A 25,024-nucleotide genomic window follows, 5' to 3' on the forward strand; every position below is an offset into this window, starting at 1 on the left:
TGGGGAGGGAGAAGGATGGGGAGCAAACTAAGAAACAAGGAGCTAAAACCTCAACCTTCACAAACATAACATCCTCCCTGCTTTCCAACAAAGACTTAGCCAGTACTAGTGATTATTTACGACGGGTAAATTTATGGAATAATTTCAGTGAGGGAAGGTTACTCAGTTCCTCAAGGTGAAAATGGATACGTTTAGTACTTAATGAATCGGGCCTCGGCCTCTCCCCCATATATCAGCATGTTATTAAGACATTTTAAAATCCCATTATGGTGTTTCTCCTTGAACATGTCATGCTTTTATTGGACTGCCCTGTCTTTAAATCTGACCTTTTCAGCCCTGCTCTAAAATCGAAAGGAAAAAAAAAAGAGATACATGACGGGGCAATAGAACGTAACATACAAATGTAGGTATAAAGGTATCAGTGCTGGATGGTATTCGGTGATCTCACTGGCATGCCCAGTAATGGCAAACAGTTTCTCGCAATAAAAAGATGGTTAAATAGCAGCTACAAATGGCTTACTGTAAATGTCTGAGCGTGGTAAGACATTCCTTTTAAGTTCCAATAATCATGTTATAAATTATGTGCCATTTTGGCCTCAATTTTATTAAAAAGAAATGTGTGGATGTTTTGCTTTAAATTGTTAAATCTATTAGTTTAGGACTGAATCATGGAAGGAGATGTACTGGCATTATATCTGTGCACATAAATGATCTTGTAAGCTTTATGTGCTGCCACAGTAAATATATACATGTTATTTGTGTGTGTGGGCGGGTGTATAAACAATCTTTGTGTTGATATGTGACCCAGGGGCATATATTCAATTAAAAACAAAAATAATAATAATGATTTAAAAAAAAAATGTTGCTGCAACTGAGACAAACACATTGTAATACCCAGATACATCTTTAAAACTTTTCCTCCAAACAAATTGCACACCAAGCCTGGTGAAATTGTTCAACTTGAACAACAATAATGAAAAAAGAAGAAGGTAAAATTGGGGAAGGAGGAGAGCGTGACACAAAGACTGTGATGACAGAGGCATCTAATCCAGGCAATGCCATTCTTATCAGGGTCCAGTGGATTAGAGTGAGCCTCCTAACCAGAGAATCCTTCCTAGCCAGACACTCTCCACAGCCCAAGGGCCTGGATCAATAGGCCTGCATTGATCTCTCTCCTCCTGTGGCTGGATTCACTTTTATTAGGACTGCCTCGGCCTCTATCACTCAAACACATATATGCAGCCATGCAGCCTCTGCATGCACCTGCCATGAAATACACACCCACACGCATACACGCAAACACACAATTCTATCACTTCTGGGGACATTACATAGACTTACATTCATTTCCTGGAGACTTAACCACTACCTAACCATAACAATAAACATTACTTGCCTAATCCTAACCTTAACCTCAACCTAACCTTAAAGCAAGTCTTCACCCTTAAAGCAAGTCTTCACCCTTAATGATTTACATTGTGCGGACTTGCGTTTTGTCCCCATAAGTAAGTTGGGTCCTCACAATGTGGCTGTGTAAAGAGATTTTTGTACCCACAACTACAGGAATATACATCCACACAAACACACACATCCTGTTGTTGTTTTGTTTACATGGAATAACCAGCAGCAGAAACACCATGGTGTCAGGTCAGCTTGGTTGCATGATGGTGTTTTGGTTTCTTCTCCAGCCAAAGCACTTTGATCAGTATCTCTGAACAGCTATTAGTATGGATGAGGGGGCCATGACACCTCTAGTTTGTGGCCTCTTGTTGAAGCAATGTCAGAATGAGTGGCCAGCGCTAACCTCACTGTTGCTTTTTCTTCTCTCTCCTCCAGATGACTCGCCCCATCCAGGTGAAACCGGCTGACAGCGAGAGCCGTGGAGGTAGTTGTCTTCTTTTCTTCATCATTTATTCATGTCCCCTTTTCATCTGTCTTATCTGGGCTAATTCTTTTCATTCTTTCCCTCTGATCTCATCCGTTCCACTGCTCTCAATGCAATATTTCTTCAGCCAACTCTCTTATCCCAATTCCCTTTGTTCTCATGTAGCTGCACCCTTTACGATTTTAGCAGCCTGAACATCGCAAACAAAATTTACCGAATAGTTTAAACCAAACAGTTTCTCAGTGTGTGTTACATGACATCAGACAGAGGAGATTTGGTGTCATCTTGGTTCGACTGCCTGTCTCTCAGCTTGTGGCAGTCTGTAACAAACTTTAGTAGAAATGTCTGTAGTCTCACCTAATGCACATTGTAGCTACATGACTTGTTTCTGGTTCAAATCCACAGGGTTTGAGCCTTTATCTCACATAGTCTCATCCTGTGTGCACCCTTTACTGTAACTGATTAAAGTCTGTGTATGTGTTATTGAAAGCTTGTAAGGCTGTGATGAGCTCCACTGCTGCAGCTTTTGTTCCCTATGCCAAGTACATTAACATTGCGCTGTAAATTATATAGTTATTAGGCTCAATACTGGAGCCATAGCCACACAGACTGTGTCCCATGTTAAAGCCCACACTGCTTGGTCTCTGTGCATTTGAAAAATGAGAGTAAATGGTATAGAGGGAGGGGAAAATGGAGCAGGAGCACGCACAGCTTGCCAAACAATCAATAAATTTGCAGTGTTCTTGCCAAGATCCTCATTACTTGGCCTTAATTCTGTCGTCTTTGATCTCTCCCGTTTTTGGAGGCTTTCATTTACTCCCTGCCTATCTGCATATATGTTAATGGGATGAGGAGGCATCCTTCAAGTCAGTGGCAGAGATAATGAACCCTGCTGTTATTTTTTGGTGTGCATCTCATGTGTCACCCCGTAACAACGCCAAGTGCCTTTTTGTTGTTTAAAAGAGGAATGCTGTTTTCAGCCGTTCTCATCCCACTGGAAGGAGCGAGAGAGCGATTTGGAAGTGAAAAACAGGCAAGGAGAGAAAATGCAAGCACAATGCCAACTGCATACAGCTGCCATGTTGCACTTCTGAGGCTTTACCTAAAAACCTCTGCCTGTTTTGGGTGAATTAGGTTTGCTGGCCACTTGGCCACCTGTCAAATACATACAATCTTCAAAGGACAGCATAACCCCTTGAGATGGATGGAAGAAAGGCCAATAAAGATCACTGTCAGTACCTTTCTTTCTTTCTTTCTTTCTTTCTTTCTTCATCCTCCCATTCATTCAAACAGAGCATTAAAGCAGTGGTGAGACAAGCAAAAGGGTCTTGTGCTGTCAAGATTGATGTTGCCTATAGCTCCATTGATTTTGCCATTGTGGTGCTGTGTGTCCACATTAACAATGACACTCAGCTATCTCTTTACTTGGTTGTGAGTGGCCAGTTTTAGAGCTCCCAGGGCACTTCGGTCAGTATGGGGTCCTCTTACTGGGCAGCTGTAGGGACCCCACTGAGGAACAAATGAGTGCTGGAACAGACCTGAGAGTTGCACATCATCTTAAATGAACAGGTCAGAGTGGCGCCACAGGGGCAATCAAACACTAGCGTGACTTTAACGGGTTGGGCAGTAGAAGCGAAAAGGGGATGACAGGAAATCTGTGGAGGGGGATGGATCTGAATTTCATTTTTCAAACTTGCATTCAAGTCATATTTCCAATTTTCTGGTTTGAATTCTTTCTGTGATTATCGCTGGGAAAGATAATTTTGGCTTTTTCCATATCTGGTTCAGTTTTCAGTTGCTCTTGCTACTATTAGCTGATGCACTGTTCTGCTGGTGCTCCTCCATGGCCTACTTTTGCAAGCCTTAGCATTTTATTTGCTATAAAAGTCTAAAGAGGATTTCATCATGTAATTTCAAAGTAATGCAATTATTGCTCTCCTTATTTCACATCATCAGAACTGCCAAGATAATATTTTTGTTATTTTGATCTTTATTTACCTGCCAGAATCCAGATCAATATTATTACTCAGCTAGAACTCAGACGCAGACTATAACTCAGCATGATACACAGTAGCTGGAAGAGCAGATGCAAAAAATATTAATTAGCCTCTCAGTGCAGTGGAAGGAGGGGCACGAGGGACAGACCCAGCCTGGCCTGCTCTCTCAGGGGCTACACTGCTAGTCCGATAGGGGCAATATATTCCGCAGTGCACCCAGTCACACTACAACATACAGTCATACTAATTAGTCCCTTAATCTCATTATGAGGAGGACTGTTCAGATCACCTGCGCTAGGTTGGCAGTCCATAAGGGAAAGACCTGTTACTGTGGTTTTATGCCTGCAGGACCTTCACTCCTCCAGGAGCAAATCTCTGCTGTTATTAAGGCCCAGACCAGATCAGCGTACGTTCCCTGGTTACTGTTTCAGTAAAAATGAATCTGCCTTCCCATAGTCAACAAAGAGGGACGCAGTAGAACATATAATTCTAGGTAGTTCTGCAAGATTTTTGATGACTCTTGTACATTTGATCAAAACTGAGCGGTTTCCCTTCGTAGGTATTCATAACTTTCACCTTTTCTGACAGAACAAACGGCTAAAATTTACAGTACAAGACGCCTCTAGGTAGCTTCATGAAGGCCGAATGAGTAAACCACCTTACCGATAGAAATGAAAAGGAAATATACAGTAGAGTAAATCCATCCAAACACTCCGTCAGCCCCTGCTGCCGCCTAACAAAGACACACTGTGAAATGAATATTAATGGCCAATCACCTACCTAATCTAGCAGAACAGCAGCCGTTACACACTGAGCCACCAGCACCATGAATGTCTCCGTCAGTGATGACGCAGACCATTCTCGGATGTTTCTGTTGGAGAGGCGTTTAAAGAGGTGCAGCGAGGAGGCAGCAGGGACCTGTCTCTCTCATTTTCTCTTCACAGGTCTCTGATATGAAATAGATTGATTTTCCATCACACATGGCTCTGATGACTGGCACTGACTGCTGCTGATATTTCATTTTTGAAGGGCTGTTCAGTACCTCCTTAGAGGGCTTGGCATCCTTGCACAGGATAAATCAGCTTTAACCACTTTGATTTCATCCTAAACCCTCTACCTGTGGCATCCCCCTCAGTATTCCCCCATTACCACCTGCCCCTTCTACCTGCCCCTTTTTTGCCGGCTGTCATTTAATTTGATTTTCTTTTAGATCATTTTTTAAGATTATCGTAAAAGAGCCATCTTGTACTCAGGCTAACTTGTTATTCTGTGTAAGTTGTGCATTTTTTGTTCTTTTGTGGCTCCTCGCAGTGCCCAGCTTAACCCATTGTTACAGTTTAGAGCTTCGAGATTGTCCAAAAAGCAGAGAGAGGAGCAGGCTTGCTGTCAGCTGGGGCTCTGTTGGTGCTCTAGCAAGCCTGCCTGGCACAGCTAGAGCTGCAGCCCACTGAGGAGGCCTGGATTAGAAACAGGCTCTGGCATTATCAAGGCAGGCCTGCCGCCCACGCACACGCCCACACAGAGAGGACAAACAGGCAAACACATACATACCCATACGGCACTGACACACACATGCATGCACACACACAGTCTCTAATGCTAACACATACACAGGCAGTAGGAAGTTGGATGTACATGATAATAGGAACACATGTGCACACACAGGGATGTGTCCAGTACATGTTTTATATTTGCACACACACACACACACACTCACACACACACACACACACAATATACACAATGTATATGCTGAATGGAATGGGTCAATTTTCTTTTCATGAGCTGTGTTTCATGTTGCGGGCCAAGCAGCGGTGTTGCATTGTGTTTGTGTGTTTACTTGAACTGAAGGACAATGAAAAGGTTTGCTCCAGTTCACTGAGATGTGACGGAACAAAGACAGAGACAGACAGACAGACAGAGAGAGAGAGAGAACCAGAGTGGGAGGCAATAAGTTAAATGGAGAGTGAGGACAAAAAAACAAAGAAAGATTGGGAATCTAGATTGAGAGAGCAGGTTTACATGCTCTGTTGCTGTTCTGCGCTCAGTTTTTGATGATGAATTTATCTGGCGTGAAAGACAACAGAGTAGTCCATGTATTAAACATCAGTGGTGCTCTCCTTTTCCTTACAAGAGAGACGAGCTCCCCATGTCAGAGCAGCTCAGTAATGAACCAAGCAGGAAGGCCTCTAAGCTCCACTGATCCCCTTTAAAAAGACAGAAGGAATGAAGGAGAGAAGGGTAGTTAGAGGGAGAGGAATGAGGGGTAAAAAGATGGATGGTGAGAGTAGAGAGGTGAAAGAAGGGAATTTGTACTGAGACTGAATGTGAGGGAGAGAGAGGGCAAAATAAACAGGGAAAAGTGTGGATAAACCAGCAAGGAGGGAGGGGCAGCAGGGGCAAAGCAAAGAGCTGAACAGTATATCTTCTCCCTTTGGAGGGAAGAAAACTATAGATTACTGGTCACAATGTGCTTGGCTGGGCATAAACGGAGAGATCTTGAAATAGTAGGGAGCATGTTCAGAGGTTGTTAGGATCAGGGTGAGCTAATCCAATGGTAAGGCCAGCTGTGGGTCACACATTCAGCTCTTACACTTCTTGTCCAAATCCCCTCTGGTGCTCTTACACAAACAATACTGATGCGCAGGCCTCGACGAGCTCAGAGTTCAGTCAGCTAACTCCACCAAGCTGGTCTGGGATGTTCAGGTCACTCTGCCTGTAAGCTCTTAAATTTTCACATCAGCACAGGCAGGTTTGTTTTGAAAGGGAAGAGTGGGGAGAATTTATGGAAGACAGACGATGGGAGAGAAAATGGGAGAGCAACGAACAAACAGAGAGCGAGAGAGAGATATGATGATGATGATGAAATCATTTCTATTGGGACATGCTTTGCTCCTGGGGGTCAGATTGTGCTGAGGTTGTCTGAGTTATGCAGAGTCAGTGGAAGAAGTAGATCACAACAATTTGCTAAGACACTGAGTAGGTGGAGATCAATTAGGCTTATCTAACAAACTGCTAATGATAATACCAATGTGAAACTTGCAGACACGGCGAAGAACAACAAGAGGAAGTGGAGTGATGGTGTAATGAATTTTGCTAGTTGAATGATGCAGTATTTCTGCAAACACAGTGTCTTGTACTCTTTTTCCCAACAAAATACACTATTACTGCAACTTCTGTGGTACACTCTGTCAGCACATACACAGATGGAAACAGCAACCAACTACAGCATGTAGACAAAATAACAGAAAAACCTTACAATATTGCATGTGCAACATCACAAAGTCAGAAATTACATGACACAAAATGACAGTCAGCATTTATCGCAGGGCTTTTGTATTTGATCTTGTACATGTGTTATCACATCTACTCCTGTTCCTGCCTTTAAATATGCATGCATACATACATAAATTCTGCTAAACACATTCATCCTCACTCCGCTTTTTAAAAAACACACACAGCCCCTCTGCTCCCACCCTTGTTCATTCGCGATGGTCTCGTAGCGTAGGCGGTTCAGCAAAGGTTACTGTTGAACACAGAAAGGAAAGGTCAGAAATCATGTTTAGTTTTCCTGGGGCCGGGAGGTAATTCCAGCCAGCAGATTGTGTTCAGACGAGCAAGCAGGCAGGGCAGGCCAGTGGTGGAGATGCTCATGCAGAAGGAAGCGAGGCGGGGATGGGGACAAGGTTATCCAGTCAGCCACTGCCTCTCAGCCCCTTCGCTGTCACCCTTAATAACACCCTCTCCCTTATCACCGCAACAATCACCTTGAGAAACAAACTTGTCTTCTTTCAGAGAGGGATGGAGACGGGGATGGGACGGCCACCGTATGCATCTGGTCTGCCATTCTCATTACGGCACCTCAACCTCTTTGGGGACAGACAGACTGCAGATCAATTTAGTGCTCAATTCTCTACACTTTATAATTCATTCTCCCTCTCTATCTGTCTCTGTCTTTGTACCCCTGTGGTTCTCCTGCTTTTTTCTACGAACCTTTTGAACGTGTGTTTGATGAACAAATGAACAACAGCTGTCAACATTGCTGTCCACAATAAGTTCTGTACCACACAAATTTCATGCTTTGATGTGTGAGTTGTTATTGTCATTTGCTTGCTATGCTAACCTTCTTAGAATATATACAGTACAGTGGCATGGAGATGGATAAGGAAGGTGACCTTTAAAGGCTTGCCTGACTTAGATTCTGTTTTCCATTTTAAACCTTTTCCATTTTATTTACCATTTCATATAAACTTAAAACAATGTGTGTGCAGTACATTAAGAGGAAAAAAACAAAAAAAAACAAAAAAACAAAAAATCAAAAACAAAAAGTATTCACAATGTTTTAGAAGTTCTTGTAAAAGCACTTCTGGTAAATACACTAGAAGTCAAACCTTCTGGTATGTATTCACAGTGTAAGCTGATAATGGTAATGACCAGGCCATACCTGAGGTTGATAAATTTGTATTTATGTGTGTGTTTGCGTGTGTGTGTATGTGGGTGGGTGTATGGGTGTGTGGGTGTCCTCTGTGGGCCCTGAGTTCTGTGATTGCAGTGGAACTGGAGGAGGCCAAATGAGGGCTCTGATTGGAGGACAGAGTCTGTGCAACCTCTGCCAAATCACTGCAATCACCCGTTTGCTCCTTCTCTCTGCTTTAATGACACTTCATAAGGAACCAGGCTCATCAAGCAGCCAAGCACACACACACACACACACACACACACACACACACCACATGCCCGCAGTGGGGTCAGGCACGGCAGATCGGGTGGGGTAGGGCAGGCCTCTGTACAGGGAAAGGAGGTCCACCAGCAGATGGGTGGAGATTAAAGCAGACTGGAGACATTCAAGCACACACAGACACACACACATACACACACACATAAATGTAACACCCATACATCAGAGGAACTTCAGTCCCCACTTTGGGGTTGAGTTAGATTTGTTTGAGTTAGGTGGCCTTGATGTGCAGTATTGGGTTTCTGAAGTCTATATTTACAGCATACAAGTTATTAACAAAGAAATAATCATTTAGACAAATGCTAGAACGCTGCTGAGATATTTTGCCTGCAGTTTCATTTTCAGGCCAACAGCAGACTTTAGATTTTGTCCTCCTCTCTTCACTGCCTGGCCTCTGCCCAGCACTGAATTCTCTGCCCTAATTTTGTGAAACCTTTGCCCCCTACACTTCATGTGGAACGAAAATGTCCTGTTTGTTCACTGAGAGGCCAAAGACTATTTGGAGCTTTTGTGTATACAAAAACTGACAAGAGAGAAGCAAAAATAATTGTTGCTCATGCACAAACATTGGCCCGCAGAAACACAAAGGAAAGTCACACTGCAGATTCCAGTTGTTAGTTGTTCAGAGCTAAAGGTTGTGTTGTTTATTTAGGTGTGACAACATTTAAACATGTTTAACGTGAAGATAAATGTGTTTTGTTTCTAGAGTGACATAAGATATGAAAAAGCTCTCGAATCTTTCGTGACTGTGGACATGAACACGAGTGACAAATAACGGAAGGAGAAACAGAGCAAACAGAAGAGAAAGAATGATGGAGCAAATAATTAATGACACCTCAGGGTATGGACAGAAAGGAAAAGGCCTTTCCAATCAGCATGAGAGAGAACTCAAAATATATGCAATGCAGTCACCCTCTCGTTTCCTCTACACAACACAGCAGACTGTAATTTCCCTCTGATGGAAATGTTTGTGGATCACTTTAGCATGGGGAAATGGAATATAACAAATTGCCACCACCAGATAAATGAAAATGCCAACTCATATATTTTATTTTTTGTGTGTGTGTGTGTGTGTGTGTGTCTGTGTAATATATAAATTTTACACATTAGGCGCATGCATAAGGACAATAATGCATTTGGACATGAATCGAAGCTCTGCATGTCTAGGCCAGTTGCAGCAGCAGGTGGAGAATCACAGTTAGAGAGAAAACAGTCAGCTGTAAATGTAGATCTGCATTCAGATTCAGTACCTGTAACTCAATCTCCATGTCTGTCCCTCCAATCTAACCTCTCCTTTCCTCTATCCCTCCGTATTAACTCCATTAACCTCTCAAATCACCCTCTGTCTCTCTCACTGTCAGTCTACGCTGTTCACTTAAATCACTGCATCATGCTACCAGTGGACTGGAAAGGACACCTGCTTCAGCAGGATGATTTAAGCAGAGATATGGAAGCAGTGGATTAAACAGAGATTAGTACTGCTGGCCACAAAAATACAGTTTTGCAGAATATTGAATCTGTATGAAAATTCGGCTATGTAATGTAATGTCTATACTGTCTGCAACTTAAGCTATGTCAGCTATTAAAGCAATGACAGCAGACAAGGACAGAGGACACGGAGATGACGAGGAGGAGCATAAGATGTCGTGCCTGTGATGCACCATTAGGGAATGCCAACGTTGGTTCAGTGGGCACCGTAAAGAGGCTTTTAAATAAGGCACAGCCACGTCTCACCTGCCTTTCCCATCTCATCTGCTGAGACGACAAATAGTGCTGCAAGCACGCACGCACGCACTGTGACACACAGCCCAATGATTGCCCACCCGCCCACTCTCCATCCACCATCTTTCCACCCATCTGCCAGTCAAACAAGTGCAGAGGTAATGGAGAGAGAAGCAGTCATTCTGGGGCTGTAAAACTGTGGCAACTGAAAAAGATGATTGGGGCAAGGAAAGAGTGTTTTAACATTATTCTGCAAGTGTTCCTGTATGTGTGTGTGTCATTATTGCAGCACTACCTCCTGAAGTATGAGTGTTGATGTGGCCATGCTCTGGCTGCCCTGGCCTTGCTACGGTTCATGGTAACTCATAATGTGGATTTGTATTGTGTCCTTTAAAACTTAGCTCCTTTTTTCTTATTTCTCAATAAATCCCTCAGAGCCCACATTGATATTAGTACCTGCTTTATCCTGTCCCCCAAAATGTGTGCATAGATTGCCTTTTCTGTCTTTATTCTTTTTTCCTTTACTCTGCTGACGTTTCCCCTGGCGCCCCTCTCATCGATGAGTCTATCAGGCGAGCTTGCATTGCCAAGGATGATTGGTGAATGGGTCTCTGTGCAAAGAAGTTAATAAGCGTATCCCTGGACGCTTCAGTTAGGGACTTGTGGCCAGGTCCAACACAAGCCATATCTTGATTGCCTTTTTGCAATAAGAATACAGACAGCTGAGGTTGCAAGGGGAATAACCTGAATGAAAAATAGGGCTTTGAATGACTGCTGTACCTTTTGCTACAAGAACTCTGACCTGACACTTGAACCAGTTTTATGCAACGTGAACTTCAAAGAGCATTTTGATAGTGTAGGGAGTCATGGAGTGAGATCTGAGGGGCCAAACCGTCTTTTTATTCTAGATTAGCTGCTAAGTTGGGCTTAGACTAAACTGGAGCAGTGTGTGTAAGAAAGAGATCCCCATCTAGAATGATACTGTTTGCTGTAGAATGACATAACAGCTGATAAAGATCCACAGACATGTTTTTGTCCTCCTCAGTATTCCCATACAACAATAAAGTTGTCACAAATCCCAAAACATGGCACATCATCGCTTCAAATATAAACAACCCCATTCGTTACCTACTTACCTATTGATTTCCCTACCATTAGGGAAGCGAATGACTCGGATGTTGTTGATGTGGAAGATATCGTAGGTCAATATTGTGTTTCTGTTAAAAGCCACGGGAGATTTTCAAGAAATTCGGCTGGGCAAAGAAAAGAGGCCAGTCTACAACCTTAGTATTAAGAAAATGTCTGAACTAGTTCAGGGACATTTGGCTGGCATTAATGTTATCAGGGAATCGGGGAGCAGTGCCTGTACAATGTGCTTTAGGGAAAGGTACGGCCCGCAACAGCTGCCTGCCTGGACTGCTGGCACACATCAACCTAAAACGCTGGATTGAAAGCAGGGATTGGTTCCTGAATATTAAAGCGAAACCTTGAAGCACTGGTCTGACCGTCTTACTCCGACTGTAGGAGGGACGGGTGCTTAATCTGATCTGGTCTGTTAATCTATGGCCGCTCAGTTTAACAAGACCAAACTGACAGCAGGTCAGTAGCCAATGACAGGAAGAACATGTTAAATCTTTGCCTATCAGGTGTAAGACAGGGGGACGTCATGTTTTGGCTGCACTGTGAGCATGATGATAGCTGGTACAGCAAAGGTATGAACACACACTCCCCTTCCTCAGGTCATGGAGGGAGGGCTGAGATGTTGAGAGAATGACGAAGTCCCTGGCTCGCTGGCTGTCGTCCTTCTTTCTTGCTATCCTCCCAGCCTGCCTCCATCCTCCTGTTATTTTAGGAATCTATTCTTGGCCTCCCAGCATGTACAATCTGAATTATTTATCTGGAGAAATGGGATCCCTACACAATGGCGAAACAGGATTTTATTTGTACCATTTGATTCCATTAAAACAAACAAAATTTTGTTATTGATATTCTTCATTCAAGATTATTTTATTAGAGATTATTTTATGACATATGATGTCATGTGTCAATATAATCTCACCTTCCTCTTTTTCCAGTTCTTGACCTGCTTCTGTCCTCCTTGCAGTCACCTCACACATCACTCCTTGTGTGTGTGTGTGTGTGTGTGTGAGACAGTGATTCTACCTTTGTGTTTTTCCCCTAGTTACCCACTTATTAAAGCCCTTTCTGTCTTTATTGTACATGATGAAGGCAAATTGTCTATTTCTGCTCTTATCACATGGGCACACAAACAGAGCATTAAAGGTTGAAAACAGCTCTGTCTCAGTATGAAATGAATGTGACCTACAACTGCAGAGATGTACAGCAACAGCACAGAGGAAACAAAGGGTTCTATCTTACCAGTGTGTCTCTGAAACCCTTTCTGTTCTTGTGTCTGCATGTCAAGCTGCCTTGCCTTCTATCTGGATAACATTAATAAAAGGTGAAAGAGGGAATAATCAAAGATCACAATATTTTACCCTTGATACAGATGCGTGTTCGTACGCTGCTGGCAGGAAAGATCTCTTCGCCGCTCAGCTCAGCTCTGATCTGACATTAAGATTCAATGCTACATTTCTCTCTCCAGCTCACTCGTCTCGCTTTCTCATTCCCTCGGTGCCCCCGCACTCCCCCACCTAGCGTCGTCCACTCAGCCCACTTGCCTGACTGCAGCTAAAGGGTAAATGTAGCTCAGGGGAAGTGCACTACCTCCACCACAAGGTCCTGGGGCCCACCATGTGACCTGGACCTACCAACATCTTGCTCTTCTCTCTCCTCCTCCCCCTCTTTGCCTTTTCTCCGAACCACATCTATTCATCCCTGTTCACATCGGTGACCTCATCCAGAGAGACTGATGGAACAAACTGAACAAACTATGAATGATTTCTTCACCAAACATGGCACAGTTCAAAAGTCACTCTTTTACTATTGACATGCTTCGACATACAAAAACAAAACTGGTTTGAGAATAATATGTTTGAATTGCATCTGAATACTTCAGACAGTACAGTAAATTATGTGTTTACCTCAGAATGAAGGATTAATGACTGCATTTTTTGAGAATGCTTATGTTTATAGAGAACAAAACCTGCGGTATTTATTGATGTATTGGCAGAATAGCATGATTTTTATAGCATTATTTGACTGTTAATTGGGTATTTTTAGACTGTAACACAAAAAATGATTGAATTGTGTTTTGTATTTTGTGTTCTGCAAGTCGATTTTACACATCTTACTGAGGAGGTTTTATAATCACTTTTTATCTTCAAAACATCATTTTGATTAAACAAAAATCACAGGACAAAAATAACATGTACAGACATGCAATACCAGCTGTCATAACATTATCAAATTCACACACAGAAAGACAATGTTCAGTCAAACTACATAATTCATAGAATTAAGTAAATATTAAGATGAAGAGTTTAATTCTAAATGTATTATATGATGAAATATTCACAAGAGGCATTCAATTTCAAGTTCAGTTTCCATCTAAGCCACTGCAATGCACATGCAGTAGGTCTAAGGCTTCTGACTGACATTGTATTCATATTGCTGTAGTTCATTACTGTGATCATGTTTTGATGTACCTTAGCTGACTGGTGAAATTCTAAATAGTGTTAACGGCTCAGCTGTGTGTGGACACCAGAAGGTGTTGCTTTGAATATTTCTCTGTTCGAGCTTTGTTGTACACTATATGTGCTGTTCTCTCTCTCTCTCTCTCTCTCTCTCTCTCTCTCTCTCTCTCTGTGTCTATGAGTATGTGTGTCCATGTGTGTCTGGCTGTGCAAGGCTGAATGGCACCTTTCAGAGTGGGGGTGAGACCATGTGGTCTGCACTGACTTGCTTTGGAAGGAGGCAGGAGGGCCCAGCTGGTTCAGGGAGAAGAGCTCTCTGACTAGCCAAGGCAGCCTCACAGCCTGCCAACCAACCTGACACACACACACACACAAACACAATCACATAGTGCATAGAGGAAGATTCTGCACAGAAAAAAATGCTGAGAATCGCACACTACTCTCCATGCAATTAAAAAGATTTATTTTACCGCCAATGTGGTTTGGCTATGACTTCTGCAGTGCAGTTTGTCAGTGTGTCTCAGCTGAGCTTGTGCATGGATATAAACATAACACGCAAAGATGTGTGAAGAACACATTCAGGCCTCCTGTTTACATTGGTACAGTGCTGTGTGCACCCACAGAGCTTACAGAGATTCAATCATTTCAGCTGACCTGCAGCCAGGATTTGGTGAAAATAGCCGCCCACCTCCAACAAAACTGTCCAATATCCTTGAATGCAACGTGCAGGAAAAAAAAATCTTTATTTGTTGGCAGCCAGGTGCTGGCCTTGCAAATTATACATGACCACAGGTCCTATTGATTCTCTCTTGTTTTTCTCTGTCTCATAACACATTGTTAGAGGAAAGTTGGTTCAGCGGACTCCCACAAATTGTTTTGTAAACACAGAGGAAAAGTCCACAAGCTGTCATGTGTAACAAAATGAATTTTCTCAGCCTGTAATTCCATATTTCTCTCTGATTCAATTTCTTTGAATTCTATAGGTTAAATAAGTCATAGAAAAGCTGGAGTATTTCTTACATTAAACCAAGAGCCTAATTAGATTAGTTTTTTGTTGATTTTGTGGCAGAGAAAACACATTTCCATTTTACTGTATTTACCCATAGCTGGTATGGTGCATTTGTAATAAGGATCAAGAATGCTGACTGCCACTTCACCAGCTTTGACAGGGAACAATGGTTGGTGAAACGATATATATTTTAAGTTTCTTTTTCCTCAGTTTTAGCAGCTTGGTTTATTCTGATCTCCATCCCACTATACAGTCCACTGGTTCTCTAGTGAAATCTAGAGTGTATCTCTAAATGGTGTGCAAGTGCTGCAAGACTTGCACAAATTAGCTGTGTTAAAGTATATGTATGTTGTCGATGGAGAGAAGGCTCACTGGAGGCACTGTGCTGCTTATCTGAACAGTAGGAACGTGGACAGAATGATTAGGTAGTCTAACCATAGGCATCCACCCCCTCTAGACTGGCCATTTTCACTTCTTATTCTGTATAGCAGTTTTTCTCTCTCTCTGCAAATAGTCTAAAGGGTAAGCCTAACCAGGGGCTATGTGTGAGTGGATGGAAGACAGAGAGAAACAAGAGCTCTAAAAGGAATTTGTCATTTTAAACAAATTGGTTTGGAGAGAATCAAACTGAGATTTTTTTCCCCTTTTAGTCTGCACTGTCAGGTTGGACCGAAAAAAAATACCAGACTTGAAGTGGGAGTGTTAGTGCTTACCTGTAAAACCTGTAAACCTGTGAGAGGACCTAACAGCGTGTGGTCCCCAGTTTCTCCATTAGACAGCCAGCTTGGCATTCGGTCGGAGTAATTGGCTGGATAGGGTTTCAGCAGGCTTAGCCACCCTGCTGGCACAACAAGCCTGTCTGTCCCCATCCCCGAGTTGCTGCTCTGCTAGGCAGGACCGTAGCCAGCTCAACTGCTGCCACGTCCCCTTCAAAGCCTGCAGAGAAGCTGGGGATGGCAGCAGCTGTTGTCCCAGGGGAGCTGCGGGAATTCAGGGCCCCTGGTCATTAGTGGGAAGCAGTGTGCCGGGACGAGCTTGGGTCTTAGACAGCTGGGAGACCTCTATCACCCTTCATCCCTTCATTCCTCCGTCCATCCGTTCCCCCATCCATTCCCAAGGAGGATTCTCACCATGAGGGCAGATTGTTAAATGGATTCTTTGTGAAAGAACAAAGATTTGAAATATGAATTCATTCTCATTCAAAATCAGAGAAGTTTCTGAAAAATTCCATGTCTTTATCCAAATAAGATAAAAATTCTATGAATATATGAACGTAGACTTTGTCATTTGCTTTATCTTTATGTGTGCACAATTCTGAGCATGTGTGATACCATCTGACTTAAGGGTCATTGACATTTGGTGTGTGCTGAGACATGAGGCTCATCTTGATGACTGAGTGAAGTGGAGAGAGCATGTCCGTGTCTGTATGACACAGTGGGCAAACATCTGGAGAGGCACCGAGTCATGATATGTTGTGCCTGGTTTTTAGCTCCATGTCTACCTCATACATACATACTACATATTTCCCCATCAGTGTTTACAGATCAGGTGGAAGGGAGGCTGGGTACTGCTGTTTCAAGGAAAAAACAAGGGGTGAAATAACTATGAAGTGCACTGGAATTAAAATAACTAAATCACACCTCAAACGACAGCAACATACCGATGAGCAGTCAGCTCTGCCAGCTTTTAAAAATAAGCATTTTTACAGGATATAAAATAAGTGTGAAGCAAGCAAGATGAATTTTGACAAATAGTCACAAATAGTTCAAATTTAAAGTAAATAGTTTTAATGAAGACAAACTTTGTTTTTTGGAATTTGGAATATACAACACATACTTGTATTACAAAGTCTTTTCAGTGATCTGTCTTTTGAACATCATGCACTGCAGGCACCAAGATAACTTTTTGCTCTTCTACAAACAACAGTAACAGGTCAGCTGGACTTCATGTCAGATACAATGATGAGAGCTCGGATGGACAGTGGAGAGGTGTGTTGTGCTGTAGGAGTGGTTTGAGAAGTTTCTCTGGATGTTTCAATGTCTTTTTTCCCTCTGTGAGTCATTACAGCTGATTATCTTACATTAACCCTGTTGTTAGGACATTGTTCCATATCATTCTTCCTGTGAGATGATCATGGTTCTTACCCATTGCCAGACAAGTGGTGTCACACTAAGGTGATATGAAAAACCTTCCATATCTTAATTATTAAATAACACTGAAGCTGTATCCAAGCTGATGTTTAGTGTACGTAACAGATTGGACATGAGTGTTATGTTTTTGTTGCATTCACAACACTAGGCCCTATGTGATAAACTGCTTCATGCAACTCTGCCCACATGCCCAAGAGAGAACATTTACGTTTTTCTCTCCCTGCGTTTTCCTCTGTTGGCTTTGCATGCATTGTTAAATGGGACTGATGGAAGCACACTGGCCATTACTCACCGCGTTGCCTGGCTAATTTCTGTGCTCTTACAAGTACAAAGATGTCAAGCAGGAGCAGCAGGCTTACCTTGGCTTCCCTTGAGACCATTAATCCTTTGGCTGGTGTCGTTCCTGCCTGCACTGGCTCACCTGGTTCACAGCCCTGCCAGCAAAGTGCTGTTCCCAGCCCTTTTCCCATTCTATCTATTTATTTTGGTTCCGAGTCAGCTCCCATCACCAACAAAATCTGATTGCAGTGGAAGAGCTGAGTGAATAACTCTTTAGGCATATAGACTCCCTTCTTAGAGGGAGAGTTGCAGAATCTGTAAAAATGTTTTGTTGTGTGTGTGTGTATGTGTGTGTTTTAGAGAAATAGGAAAGTTATGGAGGTGGAAGGATAAAAGCTGGTAAAGAGAAAAGAGAATGAAACTCGTACAGAGATTTGTCATCATGACCTTCACACAGGGCCTCTGTTTTCTGAATGATATGCAAAACTTAAAAAACACCTTATACAGTAGCACAGACAGTCTTTGCTCTAGCTTCTTCACCACATACTGGTTTGAGAAAATACATATTTATTTTTTTTCTTCATTTTTTCTTCCCACCTTGCAACAGATTACAGTACATTACATTGTGGCTAAAATCTTGGACAGATTTCTTCTTAGTAGTCTCAGATGAGGGATCAGATATTGATTTTTAGGTGAACATCCACATGTAGTTAATACATTAATTAGGACACAACTTGGTAGATTCGCAAACAAAAAAAATGCCCCACATTAAGTATCACGCTGTACACAGAAATCTTTACATTTGATGAACAAGATCATACAAGTATGGTCAGACTTTTTATATATGGTCTGGGGACACGTGCTTCAAGTTTATCTGTTGTCCATATTATTTCCACATGCAATAGGTGTAAAGACTGAGAGACCAAAATCAATCAGTTTCAGTAGGAAAGAAGTCAATGAATCAGCTGCCTGAATGCACAAAGATGTACTAAGAATGTTTTGCTTTTAGTAACTGGCTAAATTTCATTCTTAGTGCCCCAAAAACATTTTGCTAATACATGTAGTATTTTCAGTTTACTGCAATACTTAAATGTAGTGGAATGTCATATGTATGGGTTGGATTTATGCTACAGGCTACACAGCACCTGTATGTTCACCCAGACTTTAAAAAGCAATAGCAGAAAACATGTAATCAGTACTTCATCATTATTTTATAGACTGTGTGAAAGTTGTGTGTTGCTGCTGCAGCTTTAAAAGAATTGGTAAAATAGTTTCTTAAATGTTACTAATGAAACTTTGAGCACACAGTAATTGTGCTATATATTATAAATCAATATAAAATCATGTAAATGACCCAACCTCCAGATCAATAAGTTGATTGTTAAAGGCCATGACCATCAATTGAAGGAGAGTCTGCATTCTCCTGAAAATTAAGTTTCTTTTTTTGTGTATCTTTAACTGGAACTATAATACATATTAATGCAGGAACGCCAAGTCATTGCAGCCGCCAGACCAGCTGATCAACAGTCCCTGAGCACCAAGTGCACAACCATTCACATTATACTTTTTGGCCTTTCCGATATGAAATGGCTTTCTGAGCAGGAACGCTGAGCCATTACGCTAACGCGTTTGTCGTAATGATGAACTGTGATGAGAATGTTTCAGACCAAAGTGTCATAATGGCATGCAAACAGGAATAATAGCGTAAGATGTTGTAGTTTTTAACCTTTAACAGAATGAGATGGTGAGCATTACAGTATTAACCATAAACTTCAAGTGGCTTTCTAAAAATTCATTTCAGTTATTGCTCAAATGATTACATGTCATGGCGAAGTTATGGAAAAAAACAGTTCAAATACAAACCTGACATTCAAATTATGATTTACTCAGCTGCCATGCTGTACTGTAGCATTTCTGGTATCTTGCCTGTTTCTTTGCATTTTCTCCATGTCTCTAACTTGATGTATGGTTGTCTCCACAATTTCTCCACCTTGGTCAGGATGGAAGAACATATCTTCATCCAGCAGTGAATTGAGGGGAGTGAGGGTGGTGGGGGTGGTGGTGGTGATGTTGCAGATAGAAGGGGAGCAAGGGAGGTGGACTTTAGATTACCTTTGCAATTTCGAGAGAGAATGCAGCTTATAATGATCCGGGATGTTCCCGGGAAAGGTCAGCTGAAATTGCAACAAGCGTAATTAGTAGCTTATCAATAATGCATCCGAGGGTTCAGTGGGTGTGCAGTCTCAGTCTGCATGTGTGTGTATGTGTGCAGGTGTGTGTATGTGGGGATCATGCATGCATGGGTAGGCAGGTGTGTGAGTATGTGTGCCTACACACCTGTGTGTACCCAGGGATGACCAACGAGATCTCATCTCCTGACGTTCATTAACATAAAAACACCCATATGTCACTCAGGGGAGCTGGAATAAGCATTAGCATACAGATCCCTTCTAACAAACCATACACTACCTTACAGTAGTCTGGACACAACTGATGGCAGTACAGCCTGATGGAAAACTTCAAGAGATACATCGATCACTGAGTCAATTACTATTGATCACAGTGTCAATTAGGGGCCATAAGCAGGGAAGAATATGAGATAAGGGTATATTTTGCATTAAACATGCAGAAAATATTGGAGTATTATGCAGAATTGGTATCAGCTCTCACGCAATCACTGGCTAATTATCTAGTAGTGGAATACATTCCCTGAAGCACCGTCTAGGTCCAGGCACAGTCTGTATCATTGCTTACTGTTGAATGTCAAGTCCTCTCTTATAGGAGCTACGTTACACCTTTCCTAACCTATAAAACTTACCAGGAGACGTCACTCAGTGTATTATGTATGACACTTCTCTTAATTCTATACATACACAATTTCTGGTTTGTTTTTATTTTTATATTGTCAAATTTATCTGTTTTGCACTGGACGTCGTCATCTAGCAAATCCCCATGGTGCAAGATGACACAAGTCTAGGTCACAGTAAAGCTCACTCGACAGCCATCCTCACTGATTTCATTTCATGGGATTGCATCAGAGACATGATCAAAAAGGATGCTCTTGTTTAACTTCTTTCTTGATCAACACTATTTCCATTTTCTTCCATCATGTTGCACATGCACACAAGGGCTCATAAAGTAGTCACAAATTCTTACTGAGCACATCTTTGAATGATTTCAGTCAGCGCATGTAACTAAAATATTAAGCTAGAAAAAGGAAACTTGAAAGTCTTGAATAAATCATTAGGAATGTTCCCAGTCAGACCCTGGTGCGCTGATAAGGAGATCAAGATTGAGGTAGATTTTACCTCGCCCACAGAACCCTTTCCTTACCTCCTTCTGCTCCTACAGCAGGTGAAATATGTGAGCTTTTAAAATCAACGTTGTGTCTGAAGAAAGAGAGAAACCTGAGGTGCATGTTGGCAGTGGGGAATAGAGGAAGGGGGAGTTGCGGGGGTCGAGTGGACCTCAGGGAATGTGATAGTGCATGTGGGTGCGTGTTTGCAGAATTGTTGGTGTGTGTGATATAATGATCCCAGGTTCTTTGGCCCCTGCCTGTTGATAAGTTGCTGCAGAACACATGAACAGGGGAAACGGGAAGCAAGCGAGATGAATGTGATTGGATTGCCGGCCGAGTGCAGCCTCTCCCATCTGTCTCAGAGTCTGCCATCCCATCTCACAGGCGGCAGGAGGTAATTGGGTTCATTGTTCTCACCACAGGATCCCCCGGATTGAAAGCTTCATTATCTGGATAACCATGAATGTAAATGAACCACACGTATGCAGTGGGGTAATGGGAAAAAATAGATCATTGCTCGCCACAACTGTAACACACAGCACATCAACACATACAGTGCTCATGCATATTTGTGTGCACTCACATGCAAAAATGCCTACATGTGTCTAAATGTGTTTATGGCATTTCTTCATTTTCTCACTCACTCCTTCTCTGATGCAGCACTGGTTTTATTTTTTTCCTCATTACATGTGAGAAAAACTGGGCATTAGATGTGCAGATTTAGGTTGGCTTCCTAAAAACCTTGCTGTGCTCCTCTGTGTGTCTACCTCAGAGCAAAAAGTACAGTGGTACGATTTTGGTCTCTGTGGGCTGGTAGCCATGATGTAAACTTTCGTGGCTGCATCTAACAGAATTGTATGTGACAAGCTGTGATAAGCTGCTAACCACACTTTCTCTGTAAGCATATTTGCATGAGTGGATGGCAGGAAACCGTATACACACTGGGAGTCTCTACCATGAATGGCAAGAGGGAACCCGAAGAACAACAGTAAGTCATCTGTGCTTTGAATTATTCATGCAAAACCAATGTATAACAGAAACCCAGGCATATCTTCTCTCTAATTAGGCCAAGTTTATGGGTGAATGTTGGGCAAAGCCTTTGGACAGTAATGTCACAGTTGATGACAGTGAGCTGCCAGCTCCAACGTTCACTAGCCTGGAGTCCTTGCTGGTAGCAGGCAGAGAAGGGTTAATGCATCTGCCTTCTGAAAATAAACAGGAGCTCGCAGTGGGGCCCTACCACTCTCAGATCCTCTGGCAAATCCATCAATTAGCTGCAGAAGTGATCTGCATTCGAGATTACCGCAATTTAAGCATGTCGGGAAAACAGCCTAATCTGGTCTCTGATGGGTGCTGTGGTTTTCAATTTGCTTTCCAGGAGGGACCTGTGTATCTGGTAGAACCTGGAAACCTCTAGAGAAAACTGCACTAATATCTTTATTTGAATGATCACCTCATCTCTGTGGCTTCTTGAATCCCGTTTTTATTTAAGAAAGAAGTATGAGCGTGACCCGAGAATGTTGCATACATGTCCAACTAAGGTGTCCAGATACAACAATGAGAGCGGATGTGTTGTGGTTCATGGTACACATGGGAGGCTGGGAGGAAAGGAGGGACGTGGGAGAGGAATGTGGAGCAAAGTTCCGTCCTTACTGACTTAGCCATGCTGTGCCTTTGCGTCTGTTGTAGGGCCCTGTCAGATTGTGTTTACTTTCCTGAAGGACGTTTCCCCTCTGGAAGCCTGGGGATGAATGGAGAACTCATTTCTCCAACAGAGACTAGTCAATCACTCCACATTTATTCTCCTCCCTTGCAGTGACCTCTCCCCAGCCAGGCGAACAATGGCACCCTCGTAAACTGCAGATGAGTTTGACTTAAAAGCAAGGCCTTATATACTAGGCACGTCAATACTGCTACAAAAGCTCAGTGAAATCAAAAAAATACATTACATTAGACCAGGGCCAGGGAGGGCATTTTGTCATGTATATGCAATATAATAAAGTTTAAATCGTGTTCTTCAGTGTGCTGCATAGCCACAGTATATTTTTTATGTTTTCGAAAGTATTTGGTGTTTGTTTGGTGTTGTGACTTTCTGTGAGGTCTACATCTGGTTGTGCATCAGCACTTCACACAGTGCGTCTGAGGGTTGCTTCATCTGAGAGAGGTTTGAAGCTTAGCATGGCTGCATAGTTAATGTCATGACTAGGGTCTGGCAGATGGCAGAAACAGTTAGGGATCTCATTAGATCAACCAAGCGTCAATGCTCGTTGCAAAACCTTTCATTAAAGTTCCATTGCTGGAATACTACTATCTCACAATATTGGTCAAAGTCAAGAGAGGGTAGAGCAAAGTGTTGAAATTTTGCATCTGTGTAAAGCTGAGAGATTAAAACGATGCATGTGTGTCTAATCAGGACAGATAAAAAAACAGCGTGAATGTGAGTGCTGTACAGAAATGTGTGTTGGCTGGACTCTTTATATCTATGTGTTTTCATTTATCTGTGCGCGTGTGCGAGTGTTTGTGTGGGTGTGATGAGTGATGCATCCTTACCGAGCATAGCAAACAGGATTGTAATGGTCACAGAGCACATTTTGTACCATTTGCCTTGTAATTAACTGGAATTTGTTCAGCACAAATGCACTGCAAGCGTGGGAAATGGAAAAAAAATCTTCTAGTGCAAATTATTGACAGTTGGTGAGGAGATGCTGATTTTTTTTTTTTTTTTGGCCTTTCTTTTTCTGAGGGAAGGAGTCAAAATGCCTTCATGTTAACACTTATTTTATTTGTATTATCTTTAATGACACAGAGGCTAAATGGACCATAGAGGAAGCTGATTAGCAACACCCTACAGCATGGCAGCCCCAAGTCAACATGGATATTTTATGGGTTTTTAAAGGACATTTAATATGAATTTTCATATATGGTTTAAGGCATTGGGCTAATCACAGCAAGCAGTCTTTTCATGAATGATGCTATACACTTGAGGCATCAGAATCGCTGGCTGGCAGCAGTCATTACAAAGAAGAAGGACATCATTGTAGAGAGGATGATCTGAGACAAAGCAATAGACACAGCAGTAGACTGAAGCAACTTCCTCTAAAGTCACTTTTCCACCAGGTGCCATTATCTTTAATGTTGATTGATGCTATTTGAAATAGACAGGGAATGGAGAGTTTCTGGCATCCACCTGATGGCCTATTCTTTCTTTCTTTGTCTGTAGTGTAGTCAGTTGCTGAGCTGAATCCCACAAATTCTGCTAGGATTCATTGTAACCAGAGAGACACTGAGTGAAGTCAGGTCAAACATCACAGAAATTCAGTTAGCTTTCCTTTTTTGGTAAATATGTAAAGCATACATTATAGTGTGGTTATAGTGAATACCCACTGAGTGTGTGAATGCCATTTAATGCACATACTATAAAATATAGTTTAATCACTCTGACTAGTGCAAGGATAGCCAGAGTGACAGAAGCAAGTCTGTTAAACATTTATTCAATGAAAATAAAATTAGATGAATACACTTATCTACAGTTTTTTTGGTTAGTGACAGCAGTAGAACATCGCCAGGTGGTAAAATTCTTGGTGTGGATTATCCTTTATATGTACAGTATGTTACTGTCCTCACAAGATGAACATGCAATAAAAGAGATTCTGAATGCTCCGAAACTTCTGGCACATCACAGGGTAGCACCATCAAACGCAAGACGAGAAGTTTGATCTTTCACAGGCGAGAAGCAGAACACACTCTGGATGCCTTTGCCCTGGCAGACTTGGACTGAGTTTAGTTTAGTTGTTGTGAGCATTACTGATCAACACCGTAGGAAAGCAATCGGCAGAACTATTATGCACACTGATTTTTCCCTGTTACCTCTGGTGATGGGAGAGCATGGAGGCCCGTGCCCACAGCTCTCTGGTAGATGGAGCTTTGCTGGGATCTGTGGAACAGAAAACCAAGCTATTTACAGGGAACACAGCAGCCTCAGAAGTAGCTCCTAGCCTCAGGGTGCAAAATACTTGAAAATAAGCTCCTGGTCTCTTTGATGTGTGTATGTGTGCACCAAATCTAAAGGCATTTCAAGTAGCGCTGCCTTTGAGCCAAGGACGAGTCTAAATTGTCTCTTGGAGCTGAAGATGGGTGAGGTGGGGAAGAGGGTTAAGTAAAAATCAAGAAATACAATATTTTTTCCGATGGTTGCATTACCATAATGTACACTTCACACACTTGCTGCAAGGAGTAATCCCAACGGTGTTTTTTAAGATGGCTATCAAGGCTATGCGGAGCACCAATGGCTTATTGTTCACCCACTGATGAGTGACGACAACAGTCTTTGGAGGCTCTTCTGATGAGAAC

General features: G+C 42.3%; 1 protein-coding gene across 4 annotated transcripts in view; it reads left to right on the forward strand.

Annotated features, from left to right (window-relative positions):
• The window catches only part of celf5a (cugbp, Elav-like family member 5a), a 180,031-nt gene that overhangs the window by 100,937 nt on the left and 54,070 nt on the right, over positions 1 to 25,024 (forward strand). For all 4 annotated transcript variants that reach the window (XM_046392403.1, XM_046392404.1, XM_046392406.1 and 1 more), the window contains exon 3: positions 1,837 to 1,885. In XM_046392403.1, the coding sequence (XP_046248359.1) occupies positions 1,837 to 1,885 (49 nt within the window). The remainder of the gene's footprint in view (positions 1 to 1,836; positions 1,886 to 25,024) is intronic.

The sequence above is a fragment of the Scatophagus argus genome, chromosome 6 (genome assembly GCF_020382885.2).
Source record: "Scatophagus argus isolate fScaArg1 chromosome 6, fScaArg1.pri, whole genome shotgun sequence".
Taxonomy (NCBI): domain Eukaryota; kingdom Metazoa; phylum Chordata; class Actinopteri; family Scatophagidae; genus Scatophagus; species Scatophagus argus.